This window comes from Phacochoerus africanus, chromosome 8 (genome assembly GCF_016906955.1).
Source record: "Phacochoerus africanus isolate WHEZ1 chromosome 8, ROS_Pafr_v1, whole genome shotgun sequence".
Lineage (NCBI taxonomy): Eukaryota > Metazoa > Chordata > Mammalia > Artiodactyla > Suidae > Phacochoerus > Phacochoerus africanus.
This window is the reverse complement of record NC_062551.1, coordinates 51,434,597-51,454,967: the sequence shown is the minus strand read 5'-3', so window position 1 is coordinate 51,454,967 and position 20,371 is coordinate 51,434,597. Positions and strand designations below refer to the sequence as shown.

Sequence of the window (20,371 nt, the reverse complement as noted above, 5' to 3'; positions counted from 1 at the left end):
TCCTAGAACTCACCTCACAGGCGTTGTTAGGAGGATTAAATTTTTCACGCCAAGAAAAGGGCTTACGAGAGGGCTTAACCTAAGAGGCGCTCAGTCCACGTGAAGTATGATGGTATCTGTCACCATTGTACAAAATACCAGCTCCAGGTCTGGCACTCAGAAAATCCTCAGTAAACGCTAATGCGTTGTGGTGTGGTTCCTGGGTAGCTGGATCCTATGCCATCCTTATACCAGCTTATTTTAGGGATGAAGAAACAGAGGCTCAGGTGGTAAAGCCACCTGTCGGAGATCAGCCAGGGACTGAAGGATGGAACAGGACTCACGTCTACCTCTAGGTATTCACCCCGGGCAGGAAGTGTTTTGCGGCCCTCACCCCAAACCCCAGGCTCCTAACAATCTCTTTGGCGTTCCTCAGATCTCAGCTTAAATATCGCCTCCTCTGGGAAGCCTTCCCAGATACCCAGACCATGTCTGATCTTCCTGTTGTTCCATCTCAGTACTTCTTTTTCTTCCCTCTTACCACTACTCAGGTTTGCAACTGTATTTCTTTCCCTACCTCCCGCTGACCTGAGAGCCTGGGCTTGTCTCTCACCGCCGTGTCCCAGAACTGCCTAGCACAGAGCCTAGCACAGAGCAGCCACCTAATAACCTGGTTCTTATTCATTCAAAATGTCATAAGGCCCTTCCATTCCTGGCTACCTATCCAAAAGGATTGGAAAAGAGGTGTTCAAACTTAGCCATGAATGTTCATAAAAATATCCATAACAACCAAAAGGTGGAAATGACCCAAATGCTCATCAAATGGGACAGAGGCCATACCATGGAGTATTCGCCATAAACGGGAAGAAGGCTCTGCTGGCTGCCACGGCATGGAGGAAGCCTTGTGACACTGCGAAATGAAGGCGGCCCCCACGGTGCAGCGGGTAGTAGAAGAATCCAGACACAAAAGGCCACATAGTGTACAATTCTACTTGTGTAAAATGTCCGGAATTGGAGTTCCCATCATGGTGCAGTGGAAACGAATCCAACTAGGAACTATGAGGTTGCGGGTTCGATCCCTGACCTCCATCAGTGGGTTAAGGTTGGGTGTTGCTGTGAGTGTGGTGTAGGTCACAGGTGTGGCCTGGATCCCATGTTGCTGTGGCTGTGGGGTAGGCCGGCAGCTGTGGCTCCAATTAGACCCCTAGCCTGGGAACCTCCATATGCCACGGGTGCGGCCCTAAAAAGACAAAAATAAATAAAATAAAATAAACTGTCCAGAATAGGCTAATCCATAGAGACAGGAAATAGAAGAGTGGTTGCCAGGGGCTGGAAGAGAGGGGACTCAGGCGTGACTGCCTACACGGGGACCAGGTTTCTTTTGGGGGTGCTGAAAATGCTCTGGAATGAGAGCGTGCTGTTTGCACAACACTGTGAATGTAGTAATTGCTGCTGAATTGTACACTCTTTTTTTTCTTTTTCTTTTTTTGCTTTTTAGGGCTGAGCCTATGCCATGTGGAAGTTCTCAGGTTAGGGGTCGAATCTGAGCTGTAGCTGTCGGCCTACACCACAGCCACAGCAATGCTGGATCCAAGCTGCATCTGCTATCTATACTGTAGCTCATGGTAAAGCTGGAACTTTTTTTGTGTGTGTCTTTTTAGGGCTGCACCCGCAGCATATGGAGGTTCCCAGGCTAGGGGTCTAATTGGAGCCACAGCTGCTGGCCTACGCCACAGCCACAGCAACGTGGGATCCAAGCCGTGTCTGTGACCTACACCACAGCTCATGGCAACGCCAGATCCTTAACCCACTGAGCAAGGCCAGGGATCAAACCTGTGTCCACATGGATGCTAGTCGAGTTTGTTAACTGCTGAGCCACCAAAGCTGGATTCTTAAGCTATCGAGTGAGGCCAGGAATTGAATCCACACCCTCATGGACTCTATGTGGGGTTCTGAACCTGCTGAGCCACAATGGGAACTCCCTGTTTGTTTTTAAGAGCAAACCTTGTGGCAAAACAAACAAACAAAAAAAATTGTCCCCCTGAGAACCTCATGTGTTCTTGGCTCTGGACTGGGTGGTTCTGGGGACACAGCTGTTCATCAGGACAGCCCCAGGTCCTGCCCTGACAACCCAGTAGCGGGGGCAGGTGGGTGGCGATAGAAAATAACTGTGCAGCCATACAGCCTGAGAAGGGGTTGTGAGGGGACCTGGCACATTCTCCCCTCTCCTCCCCTCCCGCTGCCCTCTGGCCCATTGGCCTCCTTATTCTTCCAACAACTAGACCTGCTCCTACCTCAGGGCCTTTGCACTTGCTCCTCCTCTGCCGGAATCCTCTTCCTCACATGGCCACAGAGATTCCTTGTGGTTCCAGTGTCATCTCCTGAGAGCGGGCCCCTGTGGCCCCACTAAGTAAAACTGCGCTTCAGGCCCCTTCCATCCCCTTTCTCAGCATCATCCGTCTCCAAATACTACTTTTTCACCATCTTCCTGAATGTTTTCAACTCTCTTTACTTTTTTTTGTTTTTTTTTTGTTGTTGTTTTTTAAGGCCATATACGGAGGTTCCCAGGCTAGGGGTCCAATCAGAGCTACATCTGCCGGCCTACACCACAGCTACAGACAGCAACACAGGATCCGAGCTGCATCTGTGACCTACACCACAACTCATAGCAACACCGGATCCTTAACCCACTGAGCAGGGCCAGGGATCGAACCCGCAACCTCATGGCTCCTAGTCGGCCTCATTTCCGCTGCACCATGATAGGAACTCCATCAAATTTTTATTTATTCTTAAATTTTTGGCCTCACCCACGGCATGTGGAATTTCCGAAGCCAGAGACTGAACCCATGCCACAGTGGTAACCAGAGCCACAGCAGTGATAACACCAGATCCTTAACCCATGGAGCCATGAGGGAACTCCCAACTCTTATCTTCACTCTTCTTCCCAGAAGAATGATTACAAGCACAGACCGTCTGGATCAAATCCTGTCTCTATCTGCCCAGCCATGTGACCGTGAGCAAGTTACTTAACCTTTCTGTGCCTTGGTTTCCTGATCTGTACAAGGGAGATAACAGAATGGACCTCAGAGAACCATTAGGCAGTTAGATGATTGGATAAATGATGTATAGGACGTGCTTATAACAGAGCTTGGCAATATAATAAGAGCGGGAGAAATGTTAGCTTTGCTGTAGCTACCGATGTTATTTATAGTAGAGTCACATGACAGAAGATGCAAAGGATAGAGAAAAGATATACATGATAAGTGCAGAGTTCTCCCCAGCCACACCATCCTGGGTGGGTTTTTTTTTTAAAACCCTATCTGAGGAAGGGACATTTGAACAGATGTGAGGCAAGTGGAAATGTCCCCTGTTTTCTCCATCCATAGACCTTATTATAACTGTCACAAAGCATTTATTTATGCACCTCCATGATTTTGAGTCCCCGGAGCTGGTGCTGGCGAGGACCACCCGGCACCCAGTATGGCCCAGCACAAACAGGCCTCCCTCTCTGTCCACGCATGAGCGGGTGAGTGAGGGAGGGGTTCAGTGACTGAATGAATCAATCAGCTGTTTCTGTCTGACTCTAAACCAGAGTTCTGGGACCCTTCTACTCGGCTCTCCTGGTTAAGCAGCTCTTTCTCGCGCTCTCACCCTCCTGGGCTCCGCGGCTACCCCTGCAAGCGCCAGACTCCTCGCTGCCCCATGCGCCTCACCTTTCTGCACCTTGTCACACAGCAGGTAGAGCTCCTCGCCACCCGTGCATGGCCCGCTCTCCTTGTTGATTCGGCAGATCCGCAGCTCTGATGTGTTTGTGGACTCTGGGAAAGAGGAGAGGAAGAGGTGCATGAGAAAAAACAAGAATTCAGTCATCAAACCCTCACCACCCTGGGCTGTGGAGTGGTGGGAAATGGAGAAGCCAGGGTGAGGGTGCCTGATCCTTCTGGAACCTGTAGTCCAGATGGAAGAAGAAGATGCTCAGGCAGGAAGGGGTTAATGGACAATCATGAATCCTGCGTGCTGAGGTCTGCTGAGTGTCTGACTGAAAGGGAGACCCTCAGACTTCAGGGAGGGGTTGGTGGGGTCAGGAGTCAGGGATGATGCCTGGATGAGGGCAAATGGCCCGAAACTTGTAGTGGACACAATTTTATTTTGCCTGTCCAGCAGTCCTGGCCCTTCTTCTGTTAACATCCCTCCAATTTTCCTTCAAGGGACCACCCTCTGCATCAGTCATGGGGATTGGGTAGGGCTGAGCCTGCTCCCAGCTTAAAAATGATCATGTGCCCTAGACCTAGACCTGGCCAATCAGAGCATCGCCTCCTCTGGCCACAGCTGATTGGTCAAAGAGGAGCACGTGACCAAAACTAGGCCAATGAGAGACAGCCCTAGGACTTTGAGCAAAAATGTTGGGAAAAAGAATTTCTCTTTGGGAGTGGGGCAGTAAGTGTTAAGCTGGTAGAATATAAGACTAGAGCTGCACACGGTTATCTTGCCGTCACATGAGAGGGCCCTGCCAAGAGTGACTTTAATGTGGAAGAAGTATGACTGACAGATGGAAAGAGACCCCTAATGATACCACAGAGAACCTGGATGCAGCCAGACCTGAAGCACCGTGCTACCTCTGGATATTTTTAGTTAATAGAACAAATAAATTCTTCCTCTTTTCCTTATTTGATTCAATCTCTTGCATCCATAAAAGTCCTTACTCAATTAATTCCTTCCCTGTTTTGATGCTTGTGGCAGTCACTGCAGGCCAGCTAAAATCTAACAGCCATTCCTATATCACCTCTTTCATGCCTATACCCCTGTAAAGAGGATGGAAAAAAAAAAACCTATATACTTGCTTTCCCAGACTCCCTTGCAACTAGGGGTGGCCATGGGGCCAAGTTCTGGCCAATAACACATAAGCAGACATCTACCAGGGCGATTCTGAGGCATATATTATTTTCTCTATAAAACAGAGAGCTATAGGAGTTCCCATCCTGGCTCAGTGGTTAACGAACCCAACTAGGAACCACGAGGTTGTGGGTTCGATCCCCGGCCTTGCTCAGTGGATTAAGGATCCCGCGTTGTCATGAGCTGTGGGGTAGGTTGCAGATGCAGCTTGGATCCTGAGTTGCTGTGGCTGTGGTGTCAGCCTACAGCTGTAGCTCTGATTGGACCCCTAGCCTGAGAACTTCCATATGCTGCAGGTGTGGCCCTAAAAAAAAAAAAAAACAAAAAACAAAGCAGAGAGATATTATTACTCGTGCTGCCTCTTCCCAAGGGTTGCCTAGTATAGTTGTACTGGTTGCATATTCTACAAGACTAGAAGGCCCTGTTTCTTTGGGCTACACAGTAAACACTAACCTCTAGAACTGGGCAGTGTACAGCCTGCACAGTACACAGAGTGATACGGCCCATCATGCCTTGAACACAGACACGATGTCTGGAGCTGTGGCAGCCAGCTCATGACAATGAGGGAAAGGCCAAAAGAATCACAGAGCTGCTGCACCAGTGTGCTGATACAGCTGAGCACCTGAGTCAGTAGGAACGGACTTGGTAAGTGAGAAAGGAAGGAAGAAAGAAAGAGAGAGAGAGAGAAAGAGAGAAAGAAAGAAAGAGAGAGAGAGGAAGAAGGAAAGAAGGAAGAAAAGAAAGAAAGGAAGAAAGCAAGCCCCTGTTTGTTCAGGCCATTGTATGTGGGGCTTTTTGGTACCTGCGGCCAAGGACAATCCTAACGGACATAGCATCCTTGACTCACTCTTGTCGTAGACGGGCTCAGAGAGCACGGGGTCCATCCGGCGCATCTGTCCTTGCGGGTCCCTGTACGAGGCCTGGAAGCAGATCCTCACGACATTCATGTCCACCTCCTGATGGTTCTTCAAGGACCCAGCTGTGACACAGGGAAGGCTGAGCGTGGTGGCTGGAGACCCTGGGCAGGGATGGGGACAGGGAAGGGACAGGGCTGGGGCGATGGCGGATCCTGGAGACGGCGAGGGGGCCAGGGGTCTGGGAGGACGTGATGGCGAGGCTAGGCGTGGGGACTCACCGTTGTAGGGGTCGATGCCCAGCTGAATCTTCCGCTCGATGGCGGCCTCGATCTCCTTCTTCCTCACGCACTGGATGCCCAGGTTGTTAAAGCTGAGCGGGGGGAGGAGGTGTGAAGGCAGGTCCTCCTGAGGGGGCAGGGGGCACCCTAACCCACAGGAAGATGCTGCCTGGGACTCGGTCTCAGAGGCTGAAGCCCCCAGGCCCAGGGGTCTCAACAGTGGGAGGGGACTGGGGTTCAAACCCTTCAGGGATGTAGAGGAATTTTCTTTCTTTTTTTTTTTTTTTTTTGCTTCTTATGGCCACACCCGCAGCATATGGAGATTCCCAGGCTAGGGGCTGAATCAGAGCTACAGCTGCCGGCCTACACCACAGCCTCTGCAACGTCAGATCCGAGCCACATCTGTGATCTACACCACAGCTTACTGCAACGCCAGATCCTTAACCCACTGAGTGAGGCCAGGGATCGAACCCGAAACCTCATGGTTCCTAGTTGGGTTCATTTCCACTGCACCACAACAGGAACTCCAGATGTCGAGGATTCTTGAGAGAATCTGGGAACACATCTTTACCACATGAAAACACTGGTTGACCTCATTTATAATTAGAAAGCTACAAGTCAGACACCAATGTAATGCGGATTTTCAAAAACTCACCAAAACAGCAAAGATCAAAATGTTTGAGGGAGTCCCCATTGTGGCTCAATGGGTTACAAACCCTACTAGTATCCATGTGGCTGTGGGTTGGATCCCTGGCCTTGCTCAGTGGGTTAAGGATCCAGCATTGCTGTGAACTGTGGTGTAGGTCACAGACGTGGCTCGGAACTGGCATTGCTGTGTCTGTGGCGTAGGCTGGCAGGAGAAACTCCAATTCAACCCCTAGCCTGGAATCCATATACCTCATGTACAACCCTAAAAAGCAAAAAAAAAAAAAAAAAAAAGTTTGATAATACCCTTTGCTGTCGAGGTTGTGGAGAATCATACACTCTCACCCGTTGCTGGTGGGACTGTAAACTGCCCCAGCAATCACATATTGGAGAACAACTTGGCAGTATTCATTCATTCTACCAGTGTTTCCTGAGCACCTACTGTGTGCCAGGGACTGTGCTAGGTGCTGGGGAAGACAGCAGGGAACAAAAGAGGCGAAATCCCTGCTCTCAGGGAGATGACATTTTCACTAAATTATGAATCACTGAAAATATCAATGCACAGACTTAGGGCCAGCAATTTCATTTCTAGGAATTCACCTTAGAGAAGTAAGGGTATATATGTATATATGTGAAGCCATTCATTGCAGCACAGTTAGTAATAGACCACCAAGAGACTGGAAGCATTGTGGATGCCCATTAACAAAAACTTACTCAATTAATCGTGTACATCCGGAGTTCCCGTCGTGGCGCAGTGGTTAACGAATCCGACTAGGAACCATGAGGTTGCGGGTTCGGTCCCTGCCCTTGCTCAGTGGGTTAATGATCTGGCGTTGCCATGAGCTGTGGTGTAGGTTGCAGACACGGCTCAGATCCCGCGTTGCTGTGGCTCTGGTGTAGGCCAGTGGCTACAGCTCCAATTCAACCCCTACCCTGGGAACCTCCATATGCTGCGGGAGCGGCCCAAAGAAATAGCAAAAAGACAAAAAAAAAATTGTGTACATCCATATACTGGAATACTATGCAGCCAATAAAAAGGATAGGACGACTCTAAGTGTATTGATAGAAATGACCTCTAATTTGTTTCCTGTCGTGGCTCGTCAGAAACAAATCCGACTAGTAACCATGAGGAAGCATGGCCTCACTCAGTGGGTTAAGGAGCTGGCATTACTGGGAGCTGTGGTGTAGGTTGCAGACATGGCTGGGATCCTGCATTGCTGTGGCTGTGGTGTAGGCTGGTGGCTACAGCTCCTATTTGACCCTTAGACTGGGAACTTCCATATGCCTTGGGTGTGGCCCCAAAAAGCAAAAAAAAAAAAGAAAAAGAAAAGAAAAAATAATGAAAGAAATGACCTCTACAATGTACTGGACCATAAAAGCAAAGTCCAGGAGTTCCCTGGTGGCAGAGCAGGTTAAGGATCTGGTGTTGTCACTGCTGTGGTGCATGACCAATCCCAGGCCCAGCAACTTTCACATGCTGCGGGTGTGGCTAAAAAAAAAAATTCCAACTACATAAAAAAAGAAAAGCAAGGTTCATATGCCTGTAACCATTCACAAAGGAAGGAAAAAAAATATATGTACAGCATATCTTCAGTTGCCTCCAGGAAGGGGCACTGGTGGCTGGAGAACCAAAGATGGAAGGAAATGTCTTTTACTTTTTTTTTTTTGTCTTTTTAGGGCCACACCTGCAGCATATGGAGGCTCCCAGGCTAGGGGTCTAATCGGAGCTGCAGCTGCCAGGCTGCACCACAGCTACAGCAAGGCCAGATCTGAGCCATGTCTGTGACCTACACCACAGCTCACGGCAACGCCGGATCCTTCACCCACTGAGCGAGTCCAGGGATCGAACTTGCAAACTCATGGTTCCTAGTCGAATTCGTTTCTGCTGCGCCATGACGGGAACTCCAGGAAATATATTTTTCACTGCACACCTTTTAATTTTTTATTCATTAAAAACATAATTCGTAAAGCAAAAGAAAGAATGGGCCTTGCAGTGACATCAGGTCTGGAACCAAATCCCCAGCTGTGCCATGGCCCTCTGGGCTCCTTCACCTTCCCGAGCCTCAGTTTCCTCCTCTACAAAATGGGCATAAATGTAATGCACAGGAATGTGTGTGCAGCAGGGCTGCAGGCCTAGGGAGGACCCTCCACTGCCCCCAGGCCTTGGTCTCCCCATCTAGGAAATGCAGGGGCTGGCGAAGCTGCCCCTGGCCCTAAGGTTTTCCAGGGTGGTCCTCAGCCCCTCAAAATCTCCATGAGCAAGGGTCAGGGGTCAGGGGTCAGGTACCTGTGCCGGGGGCTGACATGAGGCCGGAGCCGCACCCTGCAGACGCCGTCCGTGCAGTCCTTGCCCACCAGGCTGTGGGGGTGAACTCGGTGAGGCCAGTCCTTCCACACCAGGCACGCAGTCACCTCCACCTCCCGCAGCCCTCCACAGTCCCGGAGCTGCAGGAAGACAGGTGCTCTTAGGGCCCCACTGCAGACACCTACACGCATCCACACGCCCTGGGCCCCTGCTAGCTCCCCAACGCTCTCCCATCTCCGCCCGTTGATGGCTGAGTGTTGATTTAAGATCTCCCCCCCCTTTTTTTTTTGTTTTTTAGGGCCGCACCTGCTGCATATGGATGTTCCCAGGCTAGGGGTCTAATCGGAGCTGTAGCCGCTGGCCTATGCCACAGCCACAGCAACACAGGATCTGAGCCCTGTCTGCGACCTACACCACAGCTCACAGCAACGCCGGATCCTTAACCCACTGAGCGAGGCCAGGGGTCGAACCCACAACCTCATGGTTCCTAGTCAGATTCGTTTCCGCTGTGCCACGGCGGGAACTCCTAAGATCCCTTTGAGATCCTAAATGGGAGGCTTCCACCCTAGGGGGCCTCATAAAGTGAAAGCTGCCCCACAGACATACTTTCATTGGCCACTCGACTTTTACAAAACTGGATGCATGCACAGTCCCCAGGTGTGGCCCTCAGGTAACATGCTAATATGGAGAGACCTGATAGACACCACCTGGACCAGGTGGTCAAGGTCAGTGTCACCAACATGAGGCCAAAATAACACAGGCATCCCCTTCTAGGACTTCTATGACAGCCCCTCCGAAGGCTCAACACCTGAATCTAATCATGAGAAAAACATCAGACAAGCCCAAACTGCAGGCCACCCAGTCAAAAACATCAGTGTTGGAGTTCCCTTGTGGCTCAGTAGTATAAGAACCTAACTAGTATCTATGAGGACTTGGGTTCGACCCCTGGCCCCGCTCAGTGGGTTAAGGATCTGGCGTTGCTGTGAGCTGCGTGGTGTAGGTCTCAGACACGGCTGAGATCCTGCACTTGTATAGGCCAGCAGCTGTAGCTCTGACTAGACCCCTAGCCTGGGAACTTCCATATGCTGAGGGTGTGGGCCTAAAGAAAAAAAAAAGGGGTGTCAGAGTTCCCTGGTGGCCTAGTAGATTAAGAATCTGAATTGTCACTGCATAGGCTCGGGTCACTGCTGTGGCAGGGGTTCAATCCCTGGGAACTTCTGCATGCTGCAGATGTGACCGAAGGAAAAAAAAAAGAAGATGAGTGTCATATTTTGGGTTAAAAGACAACAAAATAATGTATTTTGACCTGTCTGGTAGTTACACAGTATGTACATTTGTCAGAATTCCTAGAGCTATACACTTAAGATTTCAGCACGTGTAACTCCATTTGTTTTGTTTTGTTTTTCAGGGCTGCACCCTAAAAGTTCCCAGGAAGTTCCCAGGCTAGTGGTTGAATTGGAACTGCAGCTGCCAGCCTATGCCATAGTCACGGCATCGCAGGATCCAAACTGCATTTGCAAACTACATCACAGCTCACAGCAACACTTGGCTCCCCAACCCACTGAGTGAGGCCAGGATTGAACTGGCATCCTCATGGATATTAGTCAGATTCATTTCCGCTAAGCCACAACAGGAATTCCCAAATATAACTCAATTTTTAAAAAAACACAAAGTGGGAGTTTTTCCACCGATGGGATGGGTGGCGTCTCTGCAGCACAGGGATGCAGGTTCTATTCTTGGCCCAGCACAGTGGGCTAAAAAGACAGCTGCGGTGTAGGTCATAACTGCAGCTCAGATCTGAACTCTGGCTCAGGATCTCCGTATGCCATGGGTCGGCTGACAAAGGAACAAAAGAAAGAGGCAAAGTGGAGTTCCTGCCATGGTGCAGTGGGTTAAGAGTCCAACTGCAGTGGCTCAGGTCACTGCAGAGACAAGGGTTTGATCCTCATCTCAGCACAGTGGGTTAGAAGGATACAGCGTTGCCACAGCTGTGGCATAGGTAGCAGCTGTGGCTCAGATTCAGTCCCTGGCCTGGGAACTTCCATATGCTGTGAGCGCAGCCATAAAAAAAAAAAAAAAAAAGAGAGAGAGAGAGAGAGATAAAAAATGCAGAGAAGGAGTTGTGGCTCAGTGGTTAATGAATCCGACTAGGAACCATGAGGTTGTGGGTTCAATCCCTGGCCTTGCTCAGTGGGTTAAGGATCTGGCATTGCCGTGAGCTGTGGTGTAGATTGCAGATGCAGCTCGGATCCCGTGTTGCTGTGGCTGTGGCGTAGGCCGGCGGCTACAGCTCCGATTAGACCCCTAGCCTGGGAACCTCCACATGCTGCAGGTGCAGCTCTAGAAAAGGCAAAAAGACCAAAAAAAAAAAACACAAAAAACCAAAAACCAAAAAACAAATTTTTTCCCCCATAACTTTTTTTTTTGGCTACACCTGCGGCATATGGAAGTTCCTGGGCCAGGGATCAAACTCATACTACAGCAGTGGGATCCTTTACTGCGAGATCACCAGGGAACTCCCTCCTGTAACTTTCAAATGCACTGAATTTTCAAGGCCTGGCAATCATCATGCTAACTGAGAGAAGACTACATTTTGTTCAGACTGAAAATTGTTCACTACTTTGGAAAATCCTGTCACCGACAGTAACCCTGGATATGTGCCCCTTACATCACTGGGCTGGGTCAGGCTGTGTTCATGGCTGCAGTATTAACAAAGTCAAAAGCAGCTGCTACTTTGTTTACATTTCCCTGAGGCTGCACTCAAGAGTTTACATACTGAAATAAATGTGTGTATATAGGCTGTTATCATTTTCCTTTTATTTCTCCTTCATACTAAAGTTGGGGCATTATAAAGGAGTTCCCTGGCTGCCTGGCAGTTAAGGATCCGGTGTTGTCACTGCTATGGTGTGGGTTCCATCCCTAGTGTGGTAATTTCTGCATGTTGCAGGTGTGGCCAAATACATAAGTAAATAAATAAGTAAATGAATAAAGCTGGGGCATTACGGATGTTCCATCCCTGGTCTGGGCTGATGATGAGTAGAGGTAGGTGATATTGTCTATACATTTCATTGAGTCCTACAGGGTTAAAACCATTCATTTAAACAGCTGTAACCTCAGGAGATTGTGAAAATTCAGAGTCAACAGTTTTAGGAGTTATGAAGAGTGTAAGGCTGAAAGGTTTTCATCTCAGATGTCACATGAGGTTGTGTGTGGAGAAGACATTACGCCTTGGAGTCTGTTAGATCTGGTACCAAATCCAAGGTCTACCACTGGCCACCTGCATGATGAAGCTCTCTGCTCATGCCATCCTTATCTGTAAAATAGGTCTTATTAAGTACCTGGCACACAGGACCACCTAGTAAATGGCAGTAATAACTAGAATAAAATTGCTGTGTACACCTGAGCAAGTAACTTACCCTCTCTGAGCCTCAGTTTCATTCTCTGAAAGATGGGGATAAAATGTTGGACATTTACTGTTCTAACTCTCCGAAGTCAAAACTAACACAATGGGGAGTTCCCTGGTGGTCTAGCGGCTAGGACTTGGTGCTTTTGACTTCAGCCTGGGTTCCATCCCTGGTCTGGGAACTGAGATCTTACATGAAGCTGCTGCATGCTCAGCCACAAAAAAAAAAAAAAAAAAGAGTTCCCTTGTGGTACAGCAGGTTAAGGATCCAGTGTTGTAATTGCAGTGTCTCAGGTGGTTGGCTCCCTGGAACAGAAACTTCCATATTACACAGGCATGGCAAAAATAAATAAATAAATAAATAAAGCAAGAAGAGAAAACCCCAATACTAGAAAAATCACCTGGGGAGACTTAGAAATAAAAAGCTGGGGAAAACCCAGCCTCATACTATCACCCCACAGATAATTTACTAATTACAAAAGGAAAGCTGCACCTTTACCAAGAAGAGACTTTTTTTTTTTTTGTCTTTTCAGGGCTGCACCTGCCGCATATGGAGGTTCCCAGGTTAGAGGTCTAATCGGAGCTACAGCTGCCGGCCTACCCCACAGTCATAGCAATGCCAGATCTGAGCCGCGTCTGTGATCTACACCGCAGCTCATGGCAACGCCGGATCCTCCACCCACTGAGCGAGGCCACGGATCGAACCCACATCTGCATGGATCCTAGTCAGATTCGTTTTCTCTGCACCAGAATGGCAACTCCACAATGGAGAGACTTGTTGGTCACTACCTGTTGTGAGCTAAGCTGCACCCCCTCAAATTCATACGCTGAAGCCCTAGCTACCCAGTACCTCAGAAGATGACTTTATTTGGAGATAGAGCCTTTCGAGGAGTATATTTCCTTTTTATTTTTATTTATTTATTTATTTTAGGGCCACGCCTGCGGCATATGGAGGTTCCCAGGCTAGGGGCTGAATCAGAGCTACAGCCATCGGCCTACACCACAGCCACAGCAATGCCGGATCCGAGCCACATCTGTGATCTACACCACAGCTCACGGCAACACCGGATCCTTCACCCACTGAGCAAGGCCAGGGATCAAACCTGTGCCCAAATGGTTACTAGTCAGGTTCTTAACCTGCTGAACCTCAATGGAAACTCCAAGAGGTTAGTAAATTACGGAGGCCTCAGGGTGGGCCCTAATTCAATCTGTCTCGTGACCACATCAGAAGAGGAAATGTGGACACAGAGACATCAAAGCCGAAGCGGAGGAAAGACCATGTGAGGACATGGCAAGAAGGCGGCCATCCGCAAGCCAGGGAGGGAGGCCTCAGAGGAAGCCAGCCTCGCCAAGAGCTAGATTGTGGAGCCCAGCCTCCAGAACTGTGAGACAATAAATTCCTGTGGTTCAAGCCACCCAGTCTGTGGTAGCTTGTTATGGCAGCCGGAGCTGACCTCATCCACCACCTTAACCACAGGCTCCCGCTCGGCCTCCGACACTGGGACGAAGCAGCGCCCCATGTGCCATGATGTGGGACTCTGAGAGGGGAACGGCATCGCCGCTGCGGTGTTCCCGCTGCCACAAAGAAGCTGATCGCATCTGGAAACGGCCCATGAGCCCAGAGTGTGGGACTTTCTACAAAACACCTTTCCTGCCCTCCGCAAACGTCCATATCCTCAAGGGCGAGGGCACACTGAGGAACTAACCCAGGTCAGAGGACACCCAAAGATCCCTTGGGATGGAAGCCCAAGATCAGGGTGCCGGCGCAACTGGGTTCTGGTGACACTCTTTCAGGTACAGGCTGTGTCACTGGGTCCTTACATGGTGGAAGGGGCCGGGAAGCTCCCTGGGGCCTCCTTCTTTTTTCTTTTTAGGGCAGCAACTGTGACATATGGACGTTCTCAGGCTAAGGGTCGAATCAGAGCCACAGCTGCTGGCCTACACCACAGCCACAGCCACGCCAGATCCGAGTCGTGTTTGCGACCTACACCACAGCTGACGGCAACGCCGGATCCTTCACCCACTGAGCGAGGCTGGGGATCGAACCTGCGTCCTCAAGGATGCTAGTCAGATTTGTTTCTGCTGAGCCATGATGGGAACTCTGGGTTAGGGCTTCAATATATGAAATGAGGGGGGACACAGACATTCAGGCCATAGCAAGACCTGGCACCTGGATGCAGCCCAGGACCCTGGACTGGATATTAAACAAGCAGACAAGAGAACCACAGCTATAAAGCCTATCTGGGGACAGCGGGGATCATTAGAATATGGATTTAATCTTAATATCTTCACATGAATTAGAGTGTGATCATGGTGTTGGGATTATGAAGATCCTACATTGTAGGAAAATGTTCTGGTTCTTGAGAAATCGACACTGAAACATTTTGGGCCAGGAATCACACCTCTGACTCACTTTCCAATCTCCCTCTGTCAACATCTATGTCGAGAGAGAGACACAAAGCAAACATGGCAAAAAGTACACGGGCATTGGCTGCGCTTTTCTTTTTTTTTTTTTTTCTTTTTTTCCTTTTTTCTTGTCTTTTTTTTCATTGCGCTATGCTTTTTTTTAAAATTATTTTCCCCACGCATTGCACTATTCTTGTCTATTTTGTGCAGGTTTAAAATTTTTCCTAAAATTGAGGAGTTCCGGAGTTCCTGTCATGGCTCAGTGGTTAATGATCCTGACGAGGATCCATGAGACCTCAGGTTCCATCCCTGGCCTTGCTCAGTGGGTGAAAGATCCGTTGTTGCTATGGCTGTGGCATAGGCCGGCAGCTACAGCTCCGATGTGACTCTAGCCTGGGAACTTCCATATACTGCAGGTGCGGCCCTAAGAAGACAAAAATAAATAAATAAATAAAAATAAAATAAAACCGAGGAGTTCCCCCTGTGGCACAGTGAGTTAAGGACCAGTATTGTCTCTGCAGCAGCTCAGGTCACTGCAGACTCCGGACTCGGGTTGGCCCCCACACGGGTGGCCTGAAACGAAACAAAAACGAAAAACAAAAAAACCTAAATTTCCAAAAATTCAGGCATAAAGTTCAAAAAAGAGCCCTTATCAAATTGGAAATACAAATTTTTTAAAATTTTTTTGTCTTTTTGTCTTTTCTAGGGCTGCACCCACGGCACATGGAGATTCCCAGGCTAGGGGTCTAATCAGAGCTATAGCTGCCGGCCTACACCACAGCTACAGCAATGCCAGATCTGAGCCATGTCTGTGACCTACACCACAACTCACCTTACGGCAACACCACATCCTTAACCCACTGAGCGAGACCAGGGATCGAACCCACAACCTCGTGGTTCCTAGTCGGACTTGTTAACCACTGAGCCACGACGGGAACTCCGGAAATACAAATTAAGGATAGATAAGGGGCTATGCAATTGCCCCTCAATCATCACACTTGGCTGTTTCTGAAAATTCAGTGATGGATTGTACACGTGAAAGTAAACCTTTTTTTTTGGCCACCCTGGCAGGGCCAGGGATGCAACCTGTGCCCCAGCAGTGACAATGCTGGACCCTTAACCACTAGGCCACCAGGGAACTCTGAGTAAACCATTCTTTTATACCCCACGCCCATGTTTTTTTGGGGGTATAAAAGAATGCTGCTTTTGGCTCTGATGCCTGGAGCCAAATCCAGCCACCTGGCTAGTAAGGGGCCCTGCACGCCCGCGCTGGGCCATCTCCTTGTTTCCTCACAGTGTTCTCTGAGGGGCGGGAGCTTCACCCCCATGTTACAGATGAGGAAACTGAGGCCAGGAGAAGCCGTGGGCTTTCCCTAATCCCCACAGCTGGTGTGACAGAACCAGGACTCCAACCTGAGAGGTTCTGACTCTAAAATCCAGACATGTTGGGGGTAGGACATGGTTGTCTGCTCGTCATCTAAATAAAGCCCCGAGGACAGACCCCACTGAGGGAGAGGAGAGGGAAGCAGATTGCACACCTGGGACCTGGGACCTGGGGCCGGTGTCAGGGGAGGAGTCGCTGAAGTGTCTGAGGCTTCACGGGTGAACAGGAAGTGACCAGGCTGTGCGCACAGAGCACTCCAGGTGGGAGGGGTGGCACAGGAAAAGGCCTGGTGGCTGAACGGTGGCAAGTGAGGTAGGGCTGGAGTTCACCTCGTGGCACAGTGGAAACAATCCAACTAAGAACCATGAAGGTGCGGGTTCGATCCCTGGCCTCATTCAGTGGGTTAAGGATCTGGCGTTGCCATGATCTGTGGTGTCGGTTGCAGACGCGGCTTGGATCTGGTGTTGCTGTGGCTGTGGTGTTGGCCGGCAGCTGCAGCTCTTATTCTACCCCTAGCCTGGGAACCTCCTTATGCCATGGGTGAGGCCCTTAAAAAAAAAAGGAAAAAAAAAGTAAGGGGGGCCCTGGCTGGGAACAGGTGGCAGGTGGCAGACCATGAAAGGTCTTAGAGTCCCAGGGAGGAGCTTAGGCTTCCTCCTGAGGGCACGTGGGAGCCAAGGGAGGAATCTGAAAAGGGGAGGGGAGCAGATGTGTGATTTAACAGCACCCCTCTGGCTGTCCCGTCAGTGGAAACCTGGAGGAGGCGGAGAGCTGGGCCCCAGGGAGGAAGCTGGAGGTCAGGGAGCAGCTGGGCCAGGACCCACAGCTAGTGGGACACGAGGACACAATCCAGATTCCATTTGTGCAAAGGTCCAGAAACATGTGAAGCCTCCACAGAGAGACACAAGGAACCAGCAATTCCACTTCCAGAAGTTATGTGAGTGACACACAGGAAGGGGATTAGAGATGAAGCGAGACACTTTCTACGACCCCGCTGTAATAGCGGGAGTCAGCAAACGACCTAAACACCCTCTGGTCAGAGACTTGCACATTATATGCTCACCTATCCGCACAGCGGGGAAGAGATGCTGGAGAGACTAAGGCAGCAGTTCCCGTCGTGGCTCAGCAGTTAACGAACCCACCTGGTGTCCATGAGGACAGATTCCCTGGCCTCGCTCAGTGGGTTAAGGATCCGGCATTGCTGTGAAGTGTGGTGTAGGTCACAAACGCGGCTCGGATCCACATTGCTGTCGCTATGGTGTAGGCTGGTGGCTACAGCTCTGATTCAACCCCTAACCTAGGAACCTTCATATACTGCAGGTGCACCCCTAAAATACATATATATATATATAAAACAGAGAGACTAAGCTTCAGTCATGCTGATATGATCTCAGCTCCAAGATATATTCAGGGTTTTGGGTTTTTTTTTTTTTTTTTTGGCCATGCCCAAAACATGCTAAGTTCCTGGGCCAGGTATCAAACCCACACCACAGCAGTGACAACCCTGGATCCCTAACCACTAGGCCATCAGGGAATGCCTTTTTAAAAATTTTTATTTATTTAATTTCTTTTTATTTTTCTTTTCTTATTTATTTATTTACTTATTTTTGTCTTTTTAGGACCACAGCCATGGCATATGGGGGTTCCCAGGCTAGGGGTAGAATCAGAGCTACAGCTGCTGGCCTACACCACAGCCACAGCAACGAGGGATCCTAGCCAATTCTGCGACCTACGCCACAGCTCATGGCAACACTGGATCCTTAACCCACTGGGCAAGGCCAGGGATCGAACCTGCGTCCTCATGAATGCTAGTTTCCATGAGCTAGGAACTCCAAGGAATGTCTTTTTTAAAATTGCAGTGTAGTTGATTTACAAATGTGTTAACTTCTGTACAGCAAAGTGACACAGTTATACATTCATACACACGTATTTATATTTTTATAATACATATTTTAGGAGTTCCCGAGTGGTTTAGCGGAAACAAATCTAACTAGGAACCATGGGGTTGCAGGTTCGATCCCTGGCCCCGCTCAGTGGGTTAAGGATCTGGCGTTGCCTTGACCTATGGTGTAGGTTGCAGGTGCGTCTCGGATCCAGGGTTGCTGTGGCTGTGGTGTAGGCCGGTGGCAACAGCTCCAATTAGACTCCTAGCCTGGGAACATCCATACGCATGGGTGCAGCCCTAAAAAGACAAAAAGACAAAAAAAATAATAATATATATTTTATATACGTATATAGACTGTTTTTTTTTGGCTTGAGTATAATGTTTTATGTAAGATTCGTGGATTGGGAGAGTTGGTACAAAGCTAAGAGATTCAGTTCTAGTCAGTGAGTTAACAGCTTAGGCATCTGACCTATGCCACAGCTGTAGCAAGACCAGATCCTTTATTTATTTATTTATTTTTTGTCTTTTTGTTGTTGTTGTTGTTGTCTTTTTAGGGCTGCACCCTCGGCATGTGGAGGTTCCCAGGCTAGGGGTAGAATAAGAGCTGCAGCTGCCGGCCGACACCACAGCCACAGCAACGCCAGATCCGAGCCTCGTCTGCAACCATTATCATGGCTCATGGCAACCCCAGATCCTTAACCCACTGAGCGAGGCCAGGAATCAAACCCAAGTCCTCATGGATACTAGTCAGGTTTGTTTTCGCTGAGCCACAAGAGGAATTCCATTATCACATTTGTCTTTTTCCAGCCGCTTCTGCAGCATATGGAGGTTCCCAGACTAGGGGTCGAATCAGAGCTGCAGGTGCGGTCTACTCCACAGCCTCAGCGATGCCATATCCGAGCCGCATCTGCCACCTACACCACAGCTCATGGCAACCCCAGATCCTTAACCCACTGAGCGAGGGCACGGATCGAACCCACAACCTCACGGACACTATGTCCAGTTCTTAACCCAGTGGGGCACGATGGGAACTCCAGATATTATTACTATTTTCCCGTTTGGAGAGGGGGAGGCACAAAGGGACTAAGTAACCTGCCCAAGGCTGCACAGCTAGCAAATGGAAGAACCGAGATTCGAACCCAGGCACTCTGATTCTTAACACTGGTGAACCAGGAGGCTACACTGCCCTAACTGCAATGGTCATTTTGATCAATACCGTCAAATTGCCAAAAAGAAAGTCTTTCTTTGAGTGCTTTTTTTTTTTTTGTCTTTTTAGGGCGCACCCACGTCATGTGGAGGTTCCCAGACTAGGGGTCTAATCAGAGCTGTAGCTGCTGGCCTACGCCAGAGCCACAGCAACGCCAGATCCAAGCCGAGTCTGCAGCCCACACCACAGCTCACGGCAATGGCGGATCCTTAACCGGCTGAGCAATTCCAGGGACTGAACTGGCTTCCTCATGGATCCTAGTGGGGTTTGTTAACCACTGAGCCACAACGGGAACTCCCCTTTTAGTGCTGTTGTGAATTTAAGGCCAAATGACTGTACTATCATCCACTCAACAATAGCAACAGCAATAATAATAACCACCATCAAATACATGAATAAATAAACACAGGCATATGAATTTGGGAGGCGGGGGAGAACGCGAGCCCCGCTGACCCCGGTCCCCACCTCGATGGCGGGCAGCGTCTTGCTGGCCTCCGTGCTGCTCTCCCCCAGGATGCTGCCGGCGGAGCGGCCCTCGCACTCGTAGCGGAAGCGCATCCCACGCTGCTTGGGCTGCTCGGTGATGACCAGGTGCGGCCGCGGCCCGGGGCCTGGGGGCACCAGCCGGCCCAGGGGGCAGCCCCAGGCGGGCGGCGTGGTCGGGGGCGCCGCGGGGCCGAGGGTGACGGTGCTCAGGGAGGCCGCCCCGCGGGACACCAGGCGCGGCAGCCCCTCGCCGGCGCCCGGCGGCGCCCCCTCCAGGCCAAAGCCATTCTCCTTGATGTACTCGTCAATGATCTCTGCGGGAGAAGCAAAAACTGGGGGTGACCCTGATTGTTAAAGAAAAGGCCTTCTGACCCCAAGACTTGTGACTCCCTCGCCTTCTCCTGTCCATTCATTTCTTCAAGACATATTTCTTGTGGACCAAGCACAGGGGCTTTAGTGATGAACCCCAACACGACCCTACTCTCCTTCTTGCAAATAGTGCCCCCGCCTCAGTCCCCCAACGGTCCCCCAGTTCTTGAAGCCGCAGACCGGAGGGATCTGCGCGGGGAGGGGGAGTGCGGGCCTGGTTTCTCCTTCTCCTGCACCTTCAGGTCCACTTGCTTCCAAAATAGCTGCTGCATCC

General features: G+C 49.9%; 1 protein-coding gene across 2 annotated transcripts in view; it reads right to left on the bottom strand.

The window, feature by feature from the left end:
- Positions 1 to 20,371, bottom strand: part of RELB (RELB proto-oncogene, NF-kB subunit) — a 36,170-nt gene that overhangs the window by 7,738 nt on the left and 8,061 nt on the right. For both annotated transcript variants that reach the window (XM_047789441.1, XM_047789440.1), the window contains 5 exons: positions 19,708 to 20,042; positions 8,940 to 9,097; positions 6,008 to 6,099; positions 5,720 to 5,890; positions 3,693 to 3,797 (listed from right to left, as the gene is read on the bottom strand). In XM_047789441.1, the coding sequence (XP_047645397.1) occupies positions 3,693 to 3,797; positions 5,720 to 5,890; positions 6,008 to 6,099; positions 8,940 to 9,097; positions 19,708 to 20,042 (861 nt within the window). The remainder of the gene's footprint in view (positions 1 to 3,692; positions 3,798 to 5,719; positions 5,891 to 6,007; positions 6,100 to 8,939; positions 9,098 to 19,707; positions 20,043 to 20,371) is intronic.